Below are 24336 nucleotides of genomic sequence, written 5' to 3'. Positions count from 1 at the left end.
TATATATGTGTCTGTATATGGATGTGTATTTAATTGTTTTATTTTATAGGAAGACCTTTTCTTGGGGCATCAAGATGACTGTATTTGCGATGATTATTGGTGCCTTTGTAGCTGCCAGGTAAGATGTTGGCCCATATAAAACCTATGCTAGTACATTAGAAATGATCAATAATTATTGATAATAAAGTATCAACTATCAGTAAAGAGAAAGATCTATAGTCTAAGTAAAACCATATCTTTGAAAAGCATCCGAAGGCTCTTGAAAAGGTTATATATTTTTGACTCTATTAAGATCAGGCTGGCACAATTCAGATTTCTGGGATTCTTAAAAGCTGAATTTAGAATTTCTTACTGTCTTCTTGTTGAGAACTTACATTTGCCACATTATATTCGGCATTTTACACGTGTTCTTTGTGTGTATTCTTCACAGCATCTCTTGAGTATAGTTTTCCTATTTTATGATTGAGGAAACTAAAGCTTAAGTTCAATGACTTGTTCCAGGTCACATAGCTAATAAACAGGAGAGCCAGAATTTGAATCTGCACTTTATTCTAGAGTCTAGATGCTTTTATAAACCCTGCAGTGTTTTTTAACCTTGCCTACTGCTAAAGAAAATAGTATCTGCTTTTCTTCAAGGTGAGGCAAATGGTAATGAATCATTTGCCATGGGGATTATTAAACAGTAGCATTGCTTTATTTGGCCTCACTTAAAAAAAGATATATCACAAATGCCCTAACCATGTTATATTAGAATAATAAATATTAAATTACTAAAGCTTTTTCCATTTTTCCTAAGGTTTAGTTTCAAAATGCATGGGAAAATGTATACCCAAAGACTCAAAAAATTAAAATGATTGCTAAAAGCCTTCTATCTACAACATCTTACTCAGTCCAGGGCATGCATGCATGAATTATGCTTGACATATATTTTCCATCTGGGAGTTGAGTGTGCTTCTTGGATTGAATTATTTACCTTCGTCATGTCCTCGTGGCATTAAAAAAACCTATTGCCGTCGAGTTGATTCTGACTCATAGTGACCCTGTAGGACAGAGTAGAACTGCCCCATAGGGTTTCCAAGGCGCATCTGGTAGATTGGAACTGCTGACCTTTTAATTAGCGGCAGAGCTCTTAATCACTGTGCCACCAGGGCTCCGCCTGTTGTATAGGCAACAGGAAATATAAGTCAAATTCTTTTCAACTGTAAATCTCCAAGTGAAATTTCATCGTAAACAAGAGAGAATGGCATAATTGGGTATTAGAATTTACTTATATAATTATAAATCATATGGATATTATTGGCTCTTTGGGAAGAAATTTTATACTAACCACATACCTTTCTTTTTAGAGGTGTCCTGTGAGTCTTTGAAACATATCCTTAAAGTTGATGAGATCCAAAATTGAACCAAACAGGCCTCAGGGCTTACTCTGGCTTTCAAAAAGTTTCTGAGGAGAATTGTTATCTGCACCAGTTTTGTCTAATTAGAACCTTTTACTTGGGATACAGATTGGGAGAAATCTGAAGTTAGGGTTGTCAGGTAATGGTTGCTTAGGGAGGGAGGTGTATATTAGACTCCCTTTACTGTTGCCTTCAAGTTCCATTCTGACTCATAGTGACCCCATAGAATAGAGTAGAACTGCCCCATAAGGTTTCCAAGGCTCTAATCTTTATGGAAGTAGACTGCCACATCTTTCTGCCAAAGAGCAGCTGGCGGGTTTAACAGCTGACCTTTTACTTAGCAGCCAAGCGCTTAACCACTGGGCCACCAGGGTTCCTTGTGAATTAAGCTGATCCTGCCAAAAGTTGCAGTAGCATAGGTTCCTTGGAAGTCTAGGCTCCTTGTAGTTTAATTACAAGTTTGTAGTATCCCTTGAAAATTGCAGACTTTGGGGCCACTGTTTCAGCTAGAGTGCTAACATATGGCAATAGCATACTTTTTTTTAGGATTTCATTTATTCGAATAAACTTACTGAGCTGTACTCTTGTGCCTGGTGCTCTACTAGCTACCAGAAATTTTGTGTTTTTCCCAAATCCACTAGTTATGCCTCGTAAATTTATTGAGCAATTATTTAAGTATTTATGCTCCTACATGTACTTAGACATTGTTCTAGGTTGATGTCACAACTAACCATGATCCACCCTTTGGAAATTCTACCCAGCGGCCTAACTACCTCTGCACAATAGTGGAACCTTTTTTGTGACTCTTTGGAAAATGACATGTTAACAGCTTCATCCTTTTGGTTTCCTTGTCTGTGAAATTGAGAGCTGATGCCTTCTGCCTGCTTCACAGATGTGCTGTACTCATAAATTTGGTTGCTTGTTGTTTTGTGTTTGAATTCAGAGCAGTATGCTATTAACTGAAATGATTGATTATTGCTAATGATGTGTTTATGTTTGAGTGCTACTTATTTCTGAAGAATCCTTTATTGAATATGAAATTGCAAACTGTGACCGGGAATTGAGAAATACTAGTAGCTGATAAAATGCCTAATGTTCACTTTCCTAGATAAGAATGTATTCTTGCAAATATTTTAATTTGGACATATTTAAAATTAAATGCATGTTCTTTAAATGTAAGTTGTTATTAAAGTGTTGCTCATGTTTTGCAGCTCCGACTTGGCATTTGATCTGGAAGGATATGTTTTTATCCTGATAAATGATGTCTTGACAGCGGCAAATGGTGCATACGTAAAACAAAAATTAGATTCAAAAGTAGGTAGTAGTCTAACGCTTCTCTAACATATTTACTAATGCTGGGAATAGTAATGTCAGTTCATCAGGGAAAAAGCTGAGAATAAAGAAAAATGCTTAGGGAGGAATAGGAAAGACATAGAGGTCTCTCTGAGGGTAAAAATACCTGTAGTCTGGTGCTCACGTAAAGAACTTTGTTTTTTAATTAATTAATTACTAATTAGACTTTATTGCTGCCTTTTCGGGAAGGGTTTGGGTCACTGTTGGTCAGAATGGGCCAGCAAATAGAAGCGGTGCTCATAGGAGAAAAGTGCCATAAACGTTCATGGCTATGTTCCTGAGGATTTGGGAGCAATATCTGGGAGCCTTTGGGCAGGCTTGAGGGGAAGTGAATGTTGGATGGGGCTGTAGAACGAGGATGGCCTTTGTGTGCTACAGATAGTGGGAAACATTAAGGAGCACCAGGATCTCTGTTAGAAGCAGCACTGGGTTCCCTGGCCTAGATCTCATACACACGAACTTTGTATACTCAGCACTTTGCCCTCAACTGGCAGCAGGTACACAAAGGCTTTACAAGGTATTTTTTGTTTGTTTACTGTATACTTTGAATATGTTGTTGTTGTGTGCTGTTGAGTCGAAATTTTACTTTTAGATCAAGCCAGACCATCAGAAAGCTGAATATTTGAGCCACATTGCTTTTACTACGTTTTATTATGAGTTATGTTATTGTAAGAAACAACTACATGAAACTCATTTGTATCTCCATTGAGTTGTTGTTGAAGACTTCATCTTTTACATTATAATGTACCCTATATGAGGACCCACATGAGACATTAATCTTAGATGTCATCGTAGCTTTCCCTGAGCAACTGGTGTATTTTTATCTCGTAGTTAAATCTTGTAACGGACCATGGCTTTATCTTACTTTCCTATCCATATTTTCTTTTCGGTCAGAGGACCTAATCTGCTTGTTTTTCTTAGTCTGCTCTATTATATGTACAGTATTTCAGAAACTACTTCAGATACTTTTTTGGTGCTCAGACTCGTAAATAAATGCAAATTCCCTACCTACTTGATAGCAGTATTAGTTAATATCTAGTTGGTGTGGTATTTGTGCGGGACAGTCTTGGCTAGGGGCTTTGCCTTGTCGTCCAAAAAAGAATCATGGATTTCCTGGCCCTCCCAGTACCTTTTAATATCCTCAGAGAATGTCCTTTTGAATATCCTTCAAGAACTAAGGACAGTGTAGATATGTTTCCAACAGATTTTCTTTACGTACACCTTTTATGTCTTCCACTTATTTGCCCTGATGGCTTTGTATGATGATTGCATTTTAACGGAAGTACTTTACTCCCAGGAGAGCCCGTTAGTTCTTCATTCAGAAATGACTTATGACTTATTTGTACTAGTTAGAACATTTAAGCTTAGTGAGCTGCTTTTCTTAGTCCACAGTTTAGAAGCAGCAAACTAGAAGGTAGGATTCTGTTTAATGCAGAGAGGCTTACCAGCAGTGAAAAAAGAGAGGTAACAATAAGAGAAACAAACAGGAAAACTATAAAAGGCAGAAGTACTTCAAAAAATTATGCAGAGGCTAGTAAATAGCAGTAAGGGTGGCGCTGTGTTAGAACACGATACAATAATACATGTCGATGATGGTGCTCCTGAATCAAATTGTACCCTGAGTACTCTGTTTAAGAAGGCAGGGAGAAAGCTATTCAAAACAGTTAAAATTTAACGAGAAAAAACAAAAAACTTTGGCATTTAGACTTTTGATGTTTGTCAGGTATCTGGACATCTTGTGCAGATGTGTGTACGCATCCTCTGCTTCCTGGATGACTTGGCACTAACCCTTAACGCTTCTGGCAGATGAGCACCTGTGTTCGAGCTTGTGTCCTACCGTGGCTTTCCCTGATTCAAATGTATGCTGTCTTAGAAATGAGGTGCACTTTTTCATCGATACTTGTGGTGACCATAAGCAGCCACTTATTCGGTTTATCCTGGAAGCAGTATGACCACACTGAGATGCTTTTAATAAATTAAGAGTTTTACTACCTATAATTTTGGGAGTCCTTGTAATCTTTTTTTTTTTTTTTGTAATCTTGGTCCTTTGAGCATGAGTCATGTGGCATGAAGACTTAGTGACTATTTCAGACCTGATGCAGCTGTTGAATTTAAAATGTTTTTTAACTTTAATCTCGAAAAGCAATCATGTAAGTGATACAAATTTATGGTGGAAGTAGAAAACATAGATGAGAAAGAAGAAGGATACATAATTCTCCCTTCTCCCACCATCAAATGAGAAGCACTGCTTTGGTGGATATCCTTTTTTGTAGGTGTGAGTGCCTGTGTGTGTACACACACACAGTATCTAAAATTTTAAACAAAAGAGGAACGAAGTATCATATTTTCTAAGCTCTTACTTTTCACTCAGTACTGTTTCATGAACACCTTTCCATGTCTGTCAGCGTTATTAAACATTTTTTGTGGCTGTGTGATGTTTTCGTGTATGGCTGCTCATAGTTTAATCAGCTAGTTTTTCTTTTGTTGAGTATTTGTTTCCAGTTTTTCAAATCTCCTTTTGAGAATATAGTTTGACTTTTTTATTACTGTAAGTGATCTTTCAAATCACAGAAGTTAGATAGACATTATACCTCTGTTCTCACAGCTCCCCTCACAACTCTGGCCTACTTTTTCCATTGACTGTACTTTCCGCTAGATGTCCTAGAAGTGTGTGAATCAAGATAGGCCCAGAGTTCCCATAGGCTCCCTGTGTTTGAAGATGTTGATGTCCTTCATTGGTCCTCAGTCTCTGGGGGCACAACTAATCATACTGTGTTTTGGGAGTTTAGCCATAGTAATCTTGATCTCCATTGTGTCTCACATACACATTTTCAGCAGTTCTTCACTAGGAAGTTATGCCTGTCTGTGTTGATCTAGGTTTGAGTCTGTGTGTCTGGATCTGTCTATCCACCTTTCTTAAATGGCACTCTATTATGGTCCAGAAAAGCCCAAGGCTAACTTGATAACTCTTGATTCAATTCTGTGAAGAGAAGAGCTTCAGGAATGTGTACCTATAAATATGTGCATTTGTATTTAAAATAATCTCTTCCCTACTTGTTGTTTTGAGGCAGCCAGTTGATGTCATTTTTATTTCTCTGATCTTAAGTGCTTGAATTTAGCTCAAATAAGTTTAAAATCTTTTAAGGTTGCTTTCTGTTTCTTTTTGTCTTCTGAAAACTTAGATTATTTCTTCGTGTTTTCAAAACTTTTGACTTGGTGATTTTCTGTGTACATTCTGAGGGGTGTGTATGTGTGTGTGTGTAATCGGGGCGATATAGGGTTGTGTATTGAATATACCATGGATTACCAGAAGAACAAACAAATTTGTCTTAGAAGAAGCACAACTGGCATGCTTCTTGGAGGCGAGGATATGAGACTTAGCCTCACGTACTTTGGACATGTTACTAGGAGGGACTAGTCCCTGGAGAAGGACGTCATGCTTGGTCAAGTAGAGGGTCAGCAAAAGAGAGGAAGACCCTCAACAAAATGGGTTGACGCAGTGGCTGCAACAGTGGGCTCAAACATAGCAACAATTGTGAGGATGGCACAGGATTGGGCAGTGTTTTGTTCTGTTGTACGTAGGGTTGCTATGAGTCAGAAGCGACTCAACGGCACGTAACAATAACAACATAGAGTTGTGTCTATCAGTCTCAAAGAGCCAAGTAAAACACCTAATTATTTCCTGTCCTAGGAGCTGGGAAAATATGGCCTGCTCTATTACAATGCACTGTTCATGATTCTGCCCACATTGGCCATTGCATATGTCACAGGAGATGCACAAAAGGTAAGACTTTCTAATTATAGTTTAATGGTTTATGCTGATGATTCATGAGCAAAAGATTGAAAAAACAAACAAACAAAAACAAACCCCAAACCCATTGCTGTCGAGTTGATTCTGACTCATAGCAACCCTCTAGGACAGAGGAGAACTGCTCCAGTGTTTCCAAGGATAGACTTTATTAAATGACCAAAAACTGAAAGTTTGCTTTTCAGCTTGCTAATGCCGTGCTAACCTTTTTCCTTGGCATAAGTACTGGATAGTACTAAAATGGCTTAGAATAGCTCTGACTGTCGATATAAAAATAGTGCATGTCAACGAGTGTCCTTTTCTTATGTGCCAGAAGGATAGAGAAAGGGAATTTTTACATTTCTCCTAAGCTATAAAATAGATATAATAGAAAACTCTCCTTGAGAAACAAAAAATCCTGAATAATGAAGTTCTTTCTACCTGAAACAAACTGCTAGGCTTCATGAGAAGCTTTGTGTTTTCATGTACAGTTGCCATCCTGGCTTAAATCCCAAGCTATCTCTCCCCACCCCCGACCCCCCGGAGATATTTTGCACTTTATGTGATCACTTAACCATATAAATAGCAGTTAATATAATAGTTTATCCATTTTCTACAATATATAGCTATATAAATCCAGAATAGAGGAATAGTGAAATAAATTCAGAGAAGAATTTTCCTCTAAAACAAGCCCACATTCATAGGAAAAAAGTGACACCATATTGCCAAAATTCACATAATTTTGTGAACTAAATAGAAATCCAGACTTCTGCCAAGGATTTCTGTGTCAAGATTGCTTCCAATGATTCCCTTGGCTAGTAACTTTTCAGAATGAATGTGTTGGTTATTCATTCTAATGACAGTGATAATCCCCACAGATCAGTGGGAGCTGAAATAAAAGGTTTTTGAAAGCAATTATACTGTTAAAAAATTGTTCTTGGAACCAGAGGCAGAAGGAGAAGACTGCTTATAAAGCTGTTATTTTTTTTTCATCAAGAGCTATTTCTTTTAAAGAATTGGCACAGATCATCTTAAATATAGGTGTAAATGTTTTCGTAAACTGTAGCCAGGCCACCAGCAGGCCTAAAAACGGCCCCAGACTAGAAGACGGAGGGAGCTATTGCTCTGACTAGTAAAGAGTGTTGATTAAGTATTTTGTGGCTGTGGAAGAGTAGGAAGAGAAACTAACATTTATTGAGTCTTTAGGTGGTGGAAATGGTTAAACACCTGACTACTAACTGAAAGGTTGAGGGTACGAATCCACCCAGTGGTGCCTCAGAAGAAAGGCCTAGTGGTCTGCTTCCAAGATCACAGCTATTGAAAATTGCAACACATGGGGTCACCCTGAGTTGGAATTGACTTGACAGCAAAAGGTTGTGGTTTTCTTTTTGTTGTTGTTACTCACTACATGTATATAAAATAAAAAAAATACAATGTAGTCTTCATAATAGCTCTAGTTTACCAGTGTGGGAAGTTTGAATTATCTCTGTTTTATCAGTGTGGAAATAGAGGTTCAGAGAGAATAATTAACACGCCCAAGGCCATATAGTTGGTGGGTGGTAGAGTCAGATTTGGGTCATATATGTGACAAAATTATCAGCCTCCTCATGCTTCCAAATCTTGAGCCCAGTCTATACAGGAGAAAGTTAGGAGATCAATGTGGATAGATACTAAGGATTTAACAAAGATTGAATTTTCATTAAGTTGAAACTTTGACTCGAAGCTTGTAGCTAATTGAAAGAAGAAAATACTTCTTCATTTCAAAGTGATGATAATTTTCCTATAAGTTATCTGTAAAGTTGAGTGTAATCTGTGAGGTTGTAGCATAATTCATGCGTATTTCAAAATTCATAGATCATATTCTATTTGAAATGTTCCAGTATAATTAAGAATGTTTTTTACTCAGTGTGAAAAGTGAACACTTAATATTAGGATGAGATATAGATTTTCTTCTTCTTTCCTTCCTTATTTAAGCAGAGAGTAGAATTTGAGTAATCTTATTTGTTTTCCCAGTGGAAGTGCCAGGTAAAGGTCAGGAAAGGTTTATTTTGGAAGAATTATGTTTATAAAGAGTGCCAGAGTTCATCTGAATACTTTCAAGCTGAGATGATAAACTACTTACGGAAGCTGAACTCATTTCTTTATAGTCAAACCCTATCAGTCTTTTGAGTTTTACGTAAATGTTTGTTCATCCTCACTCTTAATACTAATTAACATGGTTCTTATAAAACATTTATTGGGGTACAGATGGAAACACCAGCTATGTATTTCAGTTTCATGCCCTTTTCTCTCCTTCCTCAGGTTCTCAAGTAGATACTAAGTTTTATTGTGTTTCTCACTGTGTTAGATTCAGGTAGTAAGGAAAATAAAAGATTAGGTGGTGTTCTTGACTTTGAGGACCTTACCATTTACGTAGGGAATAGACCTGTCAACATAAGAGCAGTGAACAGTTAGAGGTTCTGTAAGAGACGTATATTTGGGGTATTGTCGGAATCAACTCCACGGCACTGGGTCTGGGTGGGTGGGCTATAAAGAGGAAGTGGATCAGTTCCATCCCCTTGTTGTTGGAGGTTTGCCGACAGACAAAATATAGGTGGTGTGAATAATCTGTGTTGTTCTGAGGCTATGAATAAAGTTTGAAACTTAGAAAGTGAGAGTTCTAAGTTTGATTCTGTTCCTAAATTCCTTGTGTGCTTATGAGAAGAGTTGTATAATTTCATTTTAATTAGTATTTTGATTATGAAACAAGTCACCACGATTTCATTTTATATCCAGTTAAATTTAGTATTTTTGAACATCTTCCCTTTGCTAAGAAAGCCTTATACTAAGTTCTCTTGGGGATATATGAGAAATATGACACAGTCTTGACAGACAAGGAAGGCATTTAGCATGATACAGAGATGGTGTAACAACAAAGGGCTTGCTCATCACTGAGTACATCACTGAAAATACAAGTGTTCAGGTTAGGAAGAAATTGGTGTGAGTTAAATATCAAGATTGGCTTTTTGGAGGAGGTAGGGCTTGATTTTCCCGGGCACCAAATGCAACAAGTAATGCTGACCTGGGGCATTGTGGTTAGTGACAACCAGCCTGGAAACAGTGGATGGAAGCCATAAATAACCAAAGGTTTTCAGAGGCTCATAGTATTCTTTAAGGGGTTTGCAGTTTGTATCTTCCACCGGAAGATTCTAATATCATAGTAGTCAGGAGTCTGTTTGCCTGAAGCCCTGGCAAAAAAGAGTTCACATTACAGAGTGAAATATGTGGCAGGTTTCCAGGTAAGAGTTTTCCAGTAAGTGAGGTTCATTTTCATTGTATAACCTTTAGAACTGTGCTTTTCCTCTAAAAAATATATGTATATATAAATAAGCATGCATGTGTGTTTATATAGATTTTAAGAATGGACACTTTTTTTGGTGGCAACTTATCTTTATATAGAGCTGTTTTCAAATAAACAATTTGAGCCTGATTTTGGCCTTTAGTGAGACTTCTCCTCCAAGGTGTGATACATCATACTTAACAGACTGCTTCCACATACATCATTTCCCCGATCCTCATATACCTGTGAGGCGGGTTGCTGTTGTGGATTATATTGTGTCCTCCCAGAAATACGTGTTGGAATCCTACCTTGTATCTGTGGCTGTAATCCCATTTGGGAAAGGAGTTTTCTTTGTTATGTCATTGAGGCCTTATCAGTGTAGGGTGTGCTTTAAACCTTATCATTTTTGACATAGAAGCAGATTAGGCACAGAAGCAGGCAAGCACAAATGGGGGAAAGATAGATTGCCAAGAAACCCAGGAATGAAGGGGCTAGAGAAGCTGAGACAAGGATTTCCTCCCAGAGCTGAGAGAGAGTGTCTTCCTCTAGAGCTAGTGCCCTGAATTTGGACTTCTAACCTCCTAAACTGTGAAAAAATAAATTTTTGTTTGTTAAAGCCATCCACTTGTGGTATTTTTGATATAGCACTAAGAAACTAAGACAGTTGCCGTGTCTAATAGAGGTTGAGGGTATCCTCAAGGTTGCACAGTGATTAGAACTAGAACCTCTCTGATACCAGATCCCTTGCTGTTCACCCAACTACATGTATTTCCCAAAGCCATTTGTTGCCTCTCTCACTTTTTTCCCCACATTTGGGATTACGAAGTAGGGCTTTCTCATAGGACAAACTATTGAATGTGAAAAATACCTCAGTACTGGTATTAGAAGTAGAGCATGTACAGCTTGTCCTTGTTGGTAGTTGATTGTTTATAAATATATTTCTTTCATTCAAGTATTTTCTGAGTGCTTATTATGTGTCAGGCACTCTTAAAAAAAAAAAGGACAGAAGTCCCTGTTTTAGCGGAGCCTGCATTCCGATGGGTTGAGATAGACTAAACATAAATTATAGAATGAGTGCTATGAAGAAAAATAAAACAGGGATGAAGAGTTCTGAGGAAGTTTTATTTTAAATAAAATCGTTAGGAAAGGCTTCTTTATAAGGTGCATTTGAGCAGACACTAAACTGAATGAACTGAGCAATTTGTGTGGCTCTGGAGGGAGAGTAAGGAGCCCTGGGGGCTCAGTAGTTAAGCGCTCAGCTGCTAACCAAAAGGTTGGCAGTTGGAACCCATGAGCCACTCCATGGAAAAAAGATGTGACAGTCTACTTCTGCAAAGATTTACAGCCTTGGAAACCCTATGGGGCAGCTCTGCGCTGCCCTTGTGGGGTTGCTTTGAGTCTGGTTGGTTTGTTTGGAGGGAGAATAATCTAGTTGGATGTAAAGGCCCTGAAATACGGGAGTGCTTACCATGTTTACAAGAGCATCTTCTGAATAGGTATATACCGGGAAAAGTTGAGCTGGGCCTGGAAAGATGAGGACAGAGAGAAACAAAAAGCACATCCAAGGGGAACTCACCCGGTGAGCACAGGCACAGCTGCAAAGATCAGACTCTTCGGTATGAGTAGAGGGTAGAAGTCAAAGACTTTGGAGACCTTAGAAGAGACCTTAGAGAGCATCTGGTTCAAGCCTCTTATTTTAGAGATGAACCTGGGGCCCAGAGAGGCCTCAGGATTCGAACCCAGATTTAGACTGGTACTCTTGATCTTCCCACCTTACTACACCCTGCTTCCGTCTGAGTAGCAACCAGTGCTAAAGACAGGAATTTGAAATTTACTCAGCAGGTAGTGACAGATCCATACAGGTTTGTGACATAGTTGGTACAGCGGAGAGAATGTGGGGCCAGAATGCAGAAGACCAGCAACCTCCAATTCTGTCCTTGACCACCATCTAACTTTGGACAAGTCTCTTTCACTCTCTTGCTTGCCCCCTTTTGTCATGTGTAGAGTGGGTTGAATTAGTTTTCCTCTAGGTGGGGTGCTTTCCAGGGCTGAGACACAGTTGCTGAGGAGTAAGAGGCATGCCAGTGTGGAGGCTGCTCAGCTGCAGTCAGCTCAGCTGCTCCCTGACTCCTGTAACCAGTGCTGATAAATGCTCTCATCTGTTGGTCTTGCTTTCCTGACAGAGATGGGGTGTTAAAAACCATTTTGTGTGACAGCTGTGTAATGAGTGAAAAAGCCTCCAGCATAAATTGTTCAATGAAAAAGGAAGGTGCAAAACTCTTTCCTTTTGTGGGAACCAGCAAAAAATAAGAATATATATTCTTAGTTATCTAGTGCTGCTATAACAGAAATACCGCAAGTGGTGGCTTTAACAAACAAATGTATTTTCTCACAGTTTAGGAGGCTCGACGTCCAAATTTAGGGTGCCAGCTCTAGAGGAAGGCTTTCTCTCTCTGTCGGCTCTGGAGGAAGGTCCTTGTCTCTTCTGAGCTTCTGCTCCTGGGCGGTCTTCATGTGGCTTGGCATCTCTCTTCCCCCATCTCTGCTTGCCTAATCTGCTCCCTTTATCGCTTGTACGAGACTGACTCCTGACACACTGTACACGAATTCTGCCTCAGTAGCAACAAAAAACTAATTTCCTGGGATTGTAACCACAGCCATAGAGGTTAGGATTTACAACACATATTTTGGGGGGACACATCAGTCCAAAACACATACGTGCACCTTTTATTCACTTAATATTTATATAAACACTGGGAGAATATACATGAAACTAATAAAGTGACTAAACGAATAGCTTCTTTTATAAAGATCAGCACAAAGCTGGCTCTAATGAGGTGGAGGTTAAAGATGTCCCAAATGTCTTTAGTTTTCCAAGCTGCTGTACCACTCCATCATCTCTTAACATCAACTACTCCCTCTCACCTCACTACTCTCCCTCCTGTCTTTGGGTTCTCTAATTCCCTGCAAGGTCTCACAGAACTCACAAAGCATGTAAAAGAAATGGCTCATGCGGTTGTGGAGGCTGGCAAGTCCCAGCTTGATGGGTCAGGTGTAGACTTCTCCCTGACAGTCAGTCTGCCCAAAGGCACTCAGTTTTCTCGCTCCGTGGGCCAGGAAGCTCACTGCGCTGTCTCTTGCAGGCCTCCCCTTCTTTGGTGGTGTTGGGCTCTCCTCTTTGCTCTGGAATTGGCTCACTTTTAAGGCCAAACTGACCAATCCCTTTAAACCAAACCATTGCCGTTGAGTTGATTCTGACTCATAGTGCTCCTACAGGACAGAGTAGAACTGCCCCATAGGGCTTCCAAGGAGCACCTGGTGGATTTGAACTGCCGACCTTTTGCAGCCACACTCTTAATCACTGCACCACCAGGGTTTCCACCACTCCCCTTGGTAGGCCACAATTACCCTATCACACAATCACCTGGGTGGGAGTTAAAAGACCATGGCTAGAAAGGCCACAGACACAAGTAATTAATTAATCCACCACAGGAACCATCAAGTTTGTGTGTGTGGGAACTGGGTGAGTATAGAACAGGGATGGGAGAGACACTTTTCACTATCTTTTTTTTTTTTTTTTTGATTGTAGAATCATGTGAATGTATTTAAAAACTATATCTTATAAAAGGAATAATATGAAAAAGATAAGTTTTTTGTATAAAAGGTGACTATCCTTTGATGAATCTTAAATTTACAAGAACAACTAGGTGGAGGAGCCCTGGTGGCACAATGGTTATGCACTTGGCTGCTAAGGTTGGCAGTTCGAACCCATCAGCCACTGTGCAGGAGAAAGATGTGGTAGTCTGCTTCTGTAAAGATTACAGCCTTGGAAACCTTATCGGGTAGTTCTACTCTGTCCTGTAGGGTCACTATCTGTCAGAATCAACTTCATAGCAGAGGGTTAGGGCAAGTGGGACAGACCAATTTGTTGTCATTATTCATTGTTATAGGCTCTCATCCAGGATGCAGTCTGAAGCAAATTCACATGCAAATTCTTTTTCTCAAAGTCCCACTCTTAACTGCAGTAAGCAGAGGAGGGGAAACTTCCCTCTGTTAGGATAGGAACACAGCAAGAGGGCTCTGAAAGGTCAGCTCTCCAAGGAGGCAGAAGCTGAACAGAGCAATTGATGAGGCTGACACAGTCTTTAAGTAAGAAGTGGAGCCCCAGGACAAAAAATAATTAATATAAAGATTGAAAGGCAAGTTCCAGTTGTACAACTCATCCCAGCGAGCACATAATACAAAGCCTTGGCAGAGCATTCTGAGAAACCAAACTAATATCTTTATATATAAAATGTATGTGTGTGTGTATGAATGTGTGTATACACTCATACACATGCATATATTTTTAAGTTTGTTCAAGGTTTTCAAAGTTCTGGGTTTACCAGGGGTCAGTATATTCAGTACTTAGTTTTTGTTTTTTTAATTTCATTGTGATAAATATATATAACAAAAAATTGACATTTTAACTCCTTTTTAAGAGTACAATTTGGTGACGTTAGTGACATTCACCATGTTTTGCAACCATCATCACAATCATTTCCTAAAGTTTTTCATCACCCCAAACAGAAACTCAGTACCCTTTAAGCAGTAACTCTCCATTCCCCCTTCCCCCTTGCCCCTGGTAACCACTAATAAACTTTTGTCTATGTTCTGTATAGTCTATGTAAATAGGATCACAAAATATTTGTCTTTTGTGTCTGACTTATTTCACTTGGCACAATATTTTCAAGGTTTTTTTTATTCATGCCATAGTGTGTATCAAAACTTCATTTCTCTTTATGGCTGAGTAATATTCCATTGTGTGTGTTTAGTACCTTTTGTTTAGCCATTCATCTGTTGAGAGACACTTGTAGGTTGTTTCCACCTTTTGGTTATTGTGAATAATAACTGCAGTGAACATAAAAAAAAAAAAATACGTACAAGTATTTGTCTCCCTGCTCACAAGTCTTTTGGGGATATACCTAGGAGTGGAATTGCTGGGTCATATTGTACTTCCCCTGGTGGCGTAGTGGTTAAGTGCTACAACTGCTAGCCAAAGGGTCAGCAGTTGGAATTGGCCAGGCACTCCTTGGAAACCTATGGGGCAGTTCTACTCTGTCCTGTAGGGTCTCTATGAGTCGGAATTGACTCGACGGCACTGGGATTTTGGTTTTTTATAGCACTTCCATGATTAACTCTTTGAGAAAACATCAGATGGTTTTCCGCATCAGCTGCACCGTTTTACATTCCCACCAGCGATGCGCCAGAGTTCCAGTTTCTGTACATCCTAGCCAAGCACTTAGTTTTTTAAAACGTATGTCTTCTAACTTTAAAACTTTTTTCTTTTTAACTATGTGTCATGCAAAAGCCAGCTTACTATTAGTAAAAGATACATAGTTAAACCAGATAAAAGTGGAACAGACATCAGTTGACTCATGACTTTCTAAAGTGCCAGTTGGAGCAAAATGTGTTTAAACTTACTCGCTGCTGCTTCTAAAAGGAATGTGTGCAGCACAAAGCCAGTGATTCACAGTCACAGGAATTGGAGCCTGGCTTTCTGGCAGCACACCCAGCTAGGTGTTCTCACGTAGGGACGGGAGAACAGACCCCTGCTGTAGATCTCACAAGGCCAGTACTGTACGCATTGGTATATTGTATAATGTCTTCATTATATCACTGGTTAAGCTACATGGGTCAGATGAGTTTTACAGGAAAAGCTACTGCACAAATCATCTACCTGGGTGTGCCTCTTACTAAGCATTTACTGACTAAAATGAAAAAAAAATTTAGGTCATTGGTTTGGCTACTCCAGAGTTATTAACCCTTCCTGGGTCACTGTAGATCATACAGACTGATTCTCAGATTCTGAATTATTCCTCCCACGTAGATACACGTCCCTTCTGCTTTCCGAGCCTTGGTATTCTTATATGTAAAACAAGTGGGTTGGGTCACTTATTCTTCAATTATGAACAAATGGATCTTTCTCTTTGCCAGTATATTCTTTTTGACTGATAAAGTAGCCGTTCTTAACCTTTGAGGCTATGCTTTTAAAAATAAAATCAAGTGATCCAGTTGGTAAGCCTGAGTGGGTAGTTTGGTCATGATACATGTGTTTTACATAGGTGGCAAGAGTCCAGTAAGCAGAGGTAGTTAGGATATTTGGGTTCTGATTCCTTGTCTGAGGGACAGAGCAGAAGTTGTGGCAAATGGTTACAGTAGTACAGGGGGTAGAGTGGGCCGCCTAGAACCACTGGCTCCAGGAACCTGGCCTGACTTTCCCCAGGTGGGGAAGGAACTATGCAGATCATTTGTACCACTGCCATTGTCTTCTGTGCTGAAAGTTTTCTAGCACTTTACTTTCTAGAATAAGGATTCAATTGTTTTTCTCAATAGTTTTTTGGAGGAAGAATTTCCAAAATATCATGGTATTATCATTCATCATCCCTTTATTACAAGGTCCAAAGACAAAGTAGTTGGTTTATTTTTAGACTTCATAGTAAGAAAGTAGGTATCAAAACACTAAGAAAATATGTCAGTCATGATTTGGATTTTATTTCAGATCCCTGTACGTTGATGGGAAGCCCTGGTGGCATAGTGGTTAAGAGCTACAGCTGCCAAGCAAAAGATGCAGTGCACATTGAAAGTCTATGCTTGTTACTAGGTTATTGTTAGTTGCCATTGATTCCAATTCCTGGTGACCCTATGTGTGCAGAGTAGAACTGTTCTACAGGATTGTCAAGGCTGTGACCTTTCAGAAATAGGTCACCAGGCATGTCTTCTGAGGTGTCTCTGGGTGGGTTTGAACCCCCAACCTTTCAGCTGGCAGTAAGGCACTTAACCATTTGCGCCACCCAGGGACTCCTGGCACTAGACTGTTGTTGTATGCCGTGGAGTTGATTCCAACTCAAAATGACCTTATATGACAGAGTAGAACTGCTCTCATAGGGTTTCCAAGGCTGTAATCTTTATGGGAGCGGATAGCCAAGTCTCTTGATGCTACTGGGTGGGTTTGAACCCCAGACCTTTCAGTTAGCAGTTGAGTACTTAACCGTTGCACCACCAGGGCTGCTTCTCACTAGATTGTCGTTGCTGTGTACTGTTGAGTAGATTGCAACTCACAGCAACCCTGTATGACAGAGTAGAACTGCCCATTGAATTTCCTAGGCTGCAGTCTTTACAGGAGCAGATAATCAAGACCTTTCTCCCACAGAGCCACTTGTGGGTTCAAACCACCAACCTTTTGGTTAGCAGCCGCATGCATAAGGTGCTAAGTTATTAACCTTTGTTCATTGTAGACATTGCCAGGTAGTACCAATGCTTTCCTGCTAAGCCTAGTCAAAGTCTCATATTGTTTCTTGAGACAGTGGTCCAGACAGCTAGAGTCAGTAGATCAGCACTGTTATATAAGATGAAATCTAATTGTATCTGAGGACTAGATTTTAGCCTTGTTATTGATTATGTGGTCTTAGTGCCTAATGTCATTGAGATATTCCTTTTCTCTCTTCATTTCCATTGCCTAACTAAAAATCAGACTTTTAAAAAACTTTTCTTTTCAATTATTTTTAATATTAACTAAAAGTCTTACTTAAACCAAATGACTAATTTTAGGAAGCAATAATAGGTCCACATAACCTTTGCCCACTGCTTATGCTCCAACCTTTTCACTGCTGTGGTGTGTTGGCCTGTGGTATTACATCACACTGCTAGCACCTATAGAACCAAAGCCTTTATTCAAACCAGAAGGAAAACCCAAGTACGCATCTTTGTATGTCCAGTCTATAATAACAGCCACCACTCAGCCAAAATTAAAGATTGCAGGCCCTTGGCAGAGAGCCCATCTAGTTCTGTGCCACACACAGACTGACCAGGCAGCTCACCCTCTCCATAATGGCTCTTTATCAGAAGTTTCCCTAGAGACAGAAGTTTTGTTTTGTTTTAAGGATTTGTTTTTTCCTGACTAGCAAAGTACCCATTCACTGTGCCTTCTGTGTTTCCTATTTTAGGGAGAATAAAAGATGTGCCTTCAAATTTACCACACAGATAACAGTGGTAGAACTTTAAATGAGTAATCTCTTCTGTATATATAAATTTTATATAGCACATTTAAAGTATCTGCATTTCATGTTTTAGGTGATCTCTTATATGGAATTGCAAAGGATATAGAATAGTCAAATCAATTTTGGAAAACAGCAGCTTTGGAGGATTTATCCTACCTGATTTCAAGACTTCTTATAAAGCTATAATAATCAAGAGAGTGTGGTTTTGGATTAAGGGTAGATGTTTAGATCAATGGAACAGAGCAGAGAATCTAGAAATAGACCAATTATTTTTTGTCAAAGATGCCAAGGTAAGCAAATCAATGGGGAAAGGATAATCTCTTCAACAAATGGTACAGGAACAATTTGACATCTGTGTGCAAAAAAATGAACCTTGACCCTTACCTGCTAAAATATACAAAGATTAGATTGATAAGGATAATAGACCTAAGCATAAGAGCTAAAATTTTAAAATCCTAGAAGAAAATAAGAGAAAATCTTTGTGACCTTGGGTTGGGCACAGGTTTCACAGAAAAGTCATAAAAAGCAAGGATTATAAAAGAAAATCGTTAAATTAAACTACACCAAAATTGAAAATTTTTGCTTTTCAAAAAACACTGTTAAAAACAAGAAGGCAAGCTACAAAAAAAAAAAAAAAGAACTACAGATTGGGAAAAATATTTGTATAATACACATATGATTAAGAACTCGTATCCAGAATATATAAAGAACTCTTACAACTCAGTAGTAAGAAGACAAACTTGAATAAAAATTTGGCAAAAGATTTGGACCACGTATTTCATTGAAGAAGAAATATACCTATTGCTGTCAAGTCGATTCTGACTCATAATAACCCTGTAGGACAAAAGAACTGCCCCATAGAGTTTCCAAGGAGCGACTGACAGATTCAAAATGCCAGGCTTTTGGTTAACAGCTGAGCCCTTTACCACTACACCATCAGGGCTCCAAAGAAGAAATACAGGTGGCCAGTAAGCATTATGCTAAGTGAAACAAGCCAGACACAAATGAGTACATTCTGTATAATTCCACATATATGAAAATTCTTGAACAGGAAAAATTAATTGTAACAGAAAGTAGATCAGATGTTGCCAAGGGCTGGAAGTGGAGGAGGAGTCGACTACAGAAGAGAGGGAGGGAACTTTATGGGGTAATGGAAATATTGTTTATCATGATTGTAATCCTGGTTATATAATTGTATACATTTATCAAAACTCATTAAATTGTGCCCTTAAAATTGGTTTATTTTATTTTTTGTAAATCATACCTCAACAAAGGGAAAACAAAGACAGAAACATAAGATGAAATGTCTGCTGTCTGTCAAATGTTAGGAATACCATCAGATAAATGCAATGTAGGTCCTACCCTCAGAGAGCTCACAGTCTATAGACGTGGTAACGAAATACTTGCAATTCAGAATGATAAGAGGCCTAGAGATAAGTACTTGTGAGGCACAAAGGAAGGAGTACTTGATCAGGAAATACCCCACAAAGTTGCAGCTTGAGTTTTGTTTTGAAGAGGGGAACAGGAATCAGACACGTGTTGAGGGGGAGGGCATTCCAGGCAGGGGCAGGCGAGCCTGAAACGGCATGTCATGTCTTATAAACCGCAAGGAGCCTGGTATTCCTGGAGTCCTTGGAGCCATGAGATTTATGTCAGAGTGGCATGAGTTAAAGCTGAACAGATTGGCAGAGAGATAAAAGGCGGAATGTTTCTCTAATTTGCTTATCAAGCTCATATTGCAAGAGAAACTATTCATTTGAGAGAAAGAATCTCTCCCTCTTGGGTGAGAGATAAGATGATCAATGCACCCTTTCATTTCTCTTCATTCCTTTTGGCTTAAAAAAAAATCATGCTTTCGAAATCAAGTGTTTTAAAACAATAATTCTCCCCATCTATGAACAGACTTCAGCTGAATTTGTGTAACTAAGGGTATCCTTGTACATGAATGTGTTAAAGGGAGAAAATATGTTTTAATGTTTGAGAAAGCCTTGAATACTAGCACCTTAACAGCCATCTGGGAGAATTGCTGAGGTTAGCCAGATGTGGCTGTGCCTTCAGGCAAATACCAGTTTCTTTGTTCTCACAGGGAGAAGTACAAAGTCTCCCCATATCACATTTAGGGAAGGAGAAAGCCTTCTGAAACTGCTTGTTGGTTCAACTCTATTTATATATGAAATTCTTGAACATCACTATCCTTGGAGTGACGTAGGGGAATGTATGAGTGTGCACCGTGGGGGCAGGTGCATAGAAAAAATTTTGATTATTGAATGGGATACCCAATTTTGAGGGCCTGCCCTAAAACTGGATGCTTTCTTGTGTATTACAGGCAATGGATTTTGAAGGCTGGGCCGACACTCTCTTTCTTCTGCAATTCACCCTCTCCTGTGTGATGGGGTAAGCCTTTGGTACCTTGTTAGCAGATAATTTTCTTAGAGAAATTTGTCAAATACCTGCCCATCCCCTCCATCAACTGTGAGGGGCATTTGTTGTAGGGTCCTTCTGCCTCATGTCTCCTTAGTATCCTGTTCGTGTCTCCTGAGTATATTAAAACCAAAAAAATCCAAACCCAGTGCCGTCGAGTCGATTCCGACTCATAGCGACCCTGTAGGATAGAGTAGAACTGCCCCATAGAGTTCCCAAGGAGCACCTGGCAGATTCGAACTGCCAGCCCTTTGGTTAGCAGCCGTAGCACTTAACCACTGCACCACCAGGGTTTCCCTATTAAAAAAAAAAATTTTTTTTTTTTTCCCTATTAGCCTAGGATAATTAACCCTCTAGATTTAGGTGGTTTTGCTTTCCTTAGGAATGCGCCCTCAGGGCTACTTAACTAATCCCAAAGTCATGCTGAGAAAAAGGAAAAAGAAACCAATCTTACCAATAACCTACTGTGTAATAAAGGAGACCTAGTGGTGCAGGGCTCAGCTCCTACCTGTAAAGGTGTCAGTTTGAACCCACTTAGCAGCTCCCCAGGAGAAAGACCTGGCGATGGGCTCCTGTAAAGATTACGGCCAAGAAAACTCTATGGGGCAGTTCTACTGTGTCATATGGGGTTGCTATGAGTTAGAATTGACTCACTGGCACCTAACAACAACAACTGTGTAATAAGGACCATTTTGTTTCAACATGCGTTATTTAATTTTATCTCTACATTTGCCCATTTGACAGATAGTCTTGTCCCCTTACCTATGAGGAAGCAGGCTCAGAACTTAATTGTCTAAATCTGCACAATTATTAGGCAGCATTTGAATTTGGGGCTGTTTGACGCCTCCCTCCCATGTTGTCTTCCTCTTGGGAGAGAATATGTAGTGGGCAAGAGGGTATCGATCCTCAAACGTGCCTCTTCTCACCTCCATGTGATTTCCCTAATGCATTTCCCCCCAGCCTGTCATTTCAGTTGAAATTTGTGAATGGATCTGGCACAGGCTAGGCACATTGTGAGTGGGTGCTTCCAAACAGAGTTGATACGGTGCCTTGGTATTGAGTCAGACTCGGAAGCCTCGGTGCAAACCTGGGAGTTCCCGCTGCTGCTGTTTTGTTGTCAGGTGAACCTGTATTCTCTCGTTGTTGTGGTTAGATGTTGTTGAGTCAATTCCGACTCATAGCGACTTTATGTACAACACAACAAAACACTGCCCAGTCCTGCGTCATCCTTACAATTGTAGTTATGCTTGAGCCCCATTGTTGCAGCCACTGTGTCAGTCCATCTCGCTGAGGGTCTTCCTCTTTTTCTTCAGGGAGAAGGACATCATTTTTTTTTTTCAGGGTCTCCCTTCTTTTTGATCTCTGGCTATAGCAAGGTCTGAGAGACCAAGGGCAGGCAGGAGTCACGTGCATCTCTGCCCCACTTGGGATGGGGTGGGAGGGACAAGTGTCAGGAATCATGGATATGGACTTCACACAAACAGGGCCCACTGAACAAATGCATGGTTCGTATTTACAAGAAAGGAGAAGGGCAGTCACCTGGGCTTTGTTGTTTCCTGGGGCAAGGCGGGGGTGGGGGGTAGGGGGTGGGGGATGGGGAGGGAGGAGGGGGTGGGGGTGGGGGGTTGGGGGGGCTGGATGGGTTGGCGAGGAGGAGCCTGAGGAGAGAAAGTGGCTGGGCTCCATTCAGAGGACCTGACAGCAACAGCCCTGAGCCCCTCCCCCATAGGCCTTCCACCAGCCACTCCCCTCTGGGCCAGATCAGGGGGCTGGGGGAAAGGAGGGGGGACCCTTTCTTTTAGCAGCCTCCTGGTAACATGTCCAGAGTACATGAGATGACTTTCCATCCTTGGTTCTAAGGAGCATTCTGGCTGTACTTCTTCCAAGACAGATTCTCTTAAATTAGTTCTAATTTGGCTTTCTTCTATCCTTAAGGATTTTTCTTCTCTTTACCTTGGCCCAAAGGTCAGGGAGGTATACCTCTGAACTGGGGTCTGTAAACTCCGAGCTTTCAATGGTTTAAGTAAATTAGTAGGAAGCATGATCTGAAAAAAGTATTCATGATTATGAATGATGTTTTCAGGATTTGGGTGCAGGTACAAACAAAAAAATCCATTGCTGTCGAGTAAACTCCAACTCATAGCGACCCTATAGGGCAGAGTAGAACAGCCCCATAGAGTTTCCAAGGAGTGCCTGGTGGATTTGAACTGCCAACCTTTTGGTTAGCAGCCATAGCTCTTAACCACTGTGCCACCAGGGTGAGGGTAGCAGGGAAGAATACCTGGCCAGAAATGGACATGTGTTTCTCTTTAATGAAATTTTAAAAAATCTCTGACAGCCTTAGAAGCTGCAGTACAAGCAGCAGGGAGGTGGGGAAAGCTCACAGTTGGTCAGTGACTGGAATGTGCCAGCACTGGCCAGTACTGGTTGTTTTTCTAAGCAAAAAGGTCAGCAGTTCGAACCCACCATCCACTCCTTAGAAACCCTATGGGGCAGTTCTCCTGTGTCCTATAGGGTCGCTATGAGTTGGAATCGACTTGACGGCAAGGGTTTGGTTTTTGGGTTTTTTTTGATTGGAGATTATTATAAAGTAAGCCAGTGGATCCTACATACAAAATACCGCTTTCTTCTTTCCAGGTTTATCTTGATGTACGCCACAGTACTCTGCACTCAGTATAATTCTGCTCTTACAACTACAATAGTTGGCTGTATTAAGGTGAGTTGAAAAAACAGTTTTTTTTTTGGTGTCTGGGTATCTGAAAATGATCTCTGTAAAGTAAGAATCTGGCTATGCTCGGACGCCCCATAATCCGCATCTCCTCACCGAATGTGTTGATAGTTTGACAAATGGTGGTGCTTGTTTCTGAGACAACATTTAAGAACTTGGGGGAGGTACAGTCTCTACTTTCAGGCAACTCAGCTCAGAGGGGTGTGGGAGGAGAATGTGTTATCTTAGAGCAGAGGAGGAAGGACCATCAGGCTTGTATCTCACAGGGCAATGAATAGCTTGGCAGTGATAGGCCTGTCCCTTTAACCCCCGGTGAGGCACGTTCTGTTCTCTGCCTCACTGAATTCTAGCTGTTTTGTAGGGAAAGGATGCCTGCCAGAAGCTAATCAAGGGAGTTTTCCTATGCCTGAGCCAGACTTTAAATTGCCCACTTTTAAAAGCTGTGTCTGCATTCCCAGTGATGTCATTTCCTCTTGATCCATTTCATTGGAGGGAGGCTCATTTGTCTCCAGCTGAGAGAGCCAAGGTAATATGCTGAAGTTAGTGCCTTGAAGCTGGGCCCTCTTTAATCTGACTTTGTGATTCTATTACTTTTAAGATCCAAGAGGCCATCTGTTGCTGTCAAGTCAGTTCCAGCTCATAGCAATCCTGTAGGACAGAGTAAAACTGCCCCATAGGGTTTCCAAGGAACAGCTGGTAGATTCAAAGTGCCTACCTTTTGGTTACCAGTTGAGCTCTTGACCACTGCACCATCAGGGCTTCCAAGAGGGCACAGCATGGTTGAATTCCAAATGACTTTGCAAAGGAGGTTTGCTTTTTAAAAAAGGCAAGACAGAGGTCCTTGATCATTTGGGGAAAAGGGTGCAGTTGCCCTTGTGATGTCCCTTCTAATACCCCATCAGTCAGTAGTGAGGGACGGGGTTGCAGAGGTAAAGTTTTTACTGCTCTGCTGTGTTTCCCACTGCAATGTTCCAAATGGAGTGGTGCCCACCTGACCTTATTTTGGAAACTAGATTTGGATTAAAGCTCTAGAAGTTCTGTGGCTTCAGATAACGGAATTAGAATGTTTGCTGTGAAGAGGATTCTAAAATAAGCTATATAACAAGTCAATTGTGTGAATTGCCCAGAAAGCTGGAGGCAGTTTTAGCCCCCAAATTAGCTCTCAGCTGTGTTTTGGTTTTGTAGAGTGATTGCTTCAAGAGCAAAGTGGGTTGTATGTATCTTCAGAATAAGAGCAGCAAAAACACAAGAGACAGGGCAGTTGGTACCACACTCTTCAAGGAAGAGGATGG

General features: G+C 40.3%; 1 protein-coding gene across 1 annotated transcript in view; it reads left to right on the top strand.

Annotated features, from left to right (window-relative positions):
- The window catches only part of SLC35D1 (solute carrier family 35 member D1), a 46248-nt gene that overhangs the window by 5391 nt on the left and 16521 nt on the right, over positions 1-24336 (top strand). The window contains exons 6-10 of the mRNA XM_049879539.1: positions 50-118; positions 2609-2711; positions 6442-6534; positions 20222-20289; positions 22954-23032. Of these exons, the coding sequence (XP_049735496.1) occupies positions 50-118; positions 2609-2711; positions 6442-6534; positions 20222-20289; positions 22954-23032 (412 nt within the window). The remainder of the gene's footprint in view (positions 1-49; positions 119-2608; positions 2712-6441; positions 6535-20221; positions 20290-22953; positions 23033-24336) is intronic.

Source organism: Elephas maximus, chromosome 3, assembly GCF_024166365.1.
Source record: "Elephas maximus indicus isolate mEleMax1 chromosome 3, mEleMax1 primary haplotype, whole genome shotgun sequence".
In the NCBI taxonomy this organism is placed as follows: Eukaryota; Metazoa; Chordata; class Mammalia; order Proboscidea; family Elephantidae; genus Elephas; species Elephas maximus.
The sequence above is the reverse complement of the archived record's forward strand: the minus strand, read 5'-3'. Positions and strand labels throughout refer to the sequence as shown.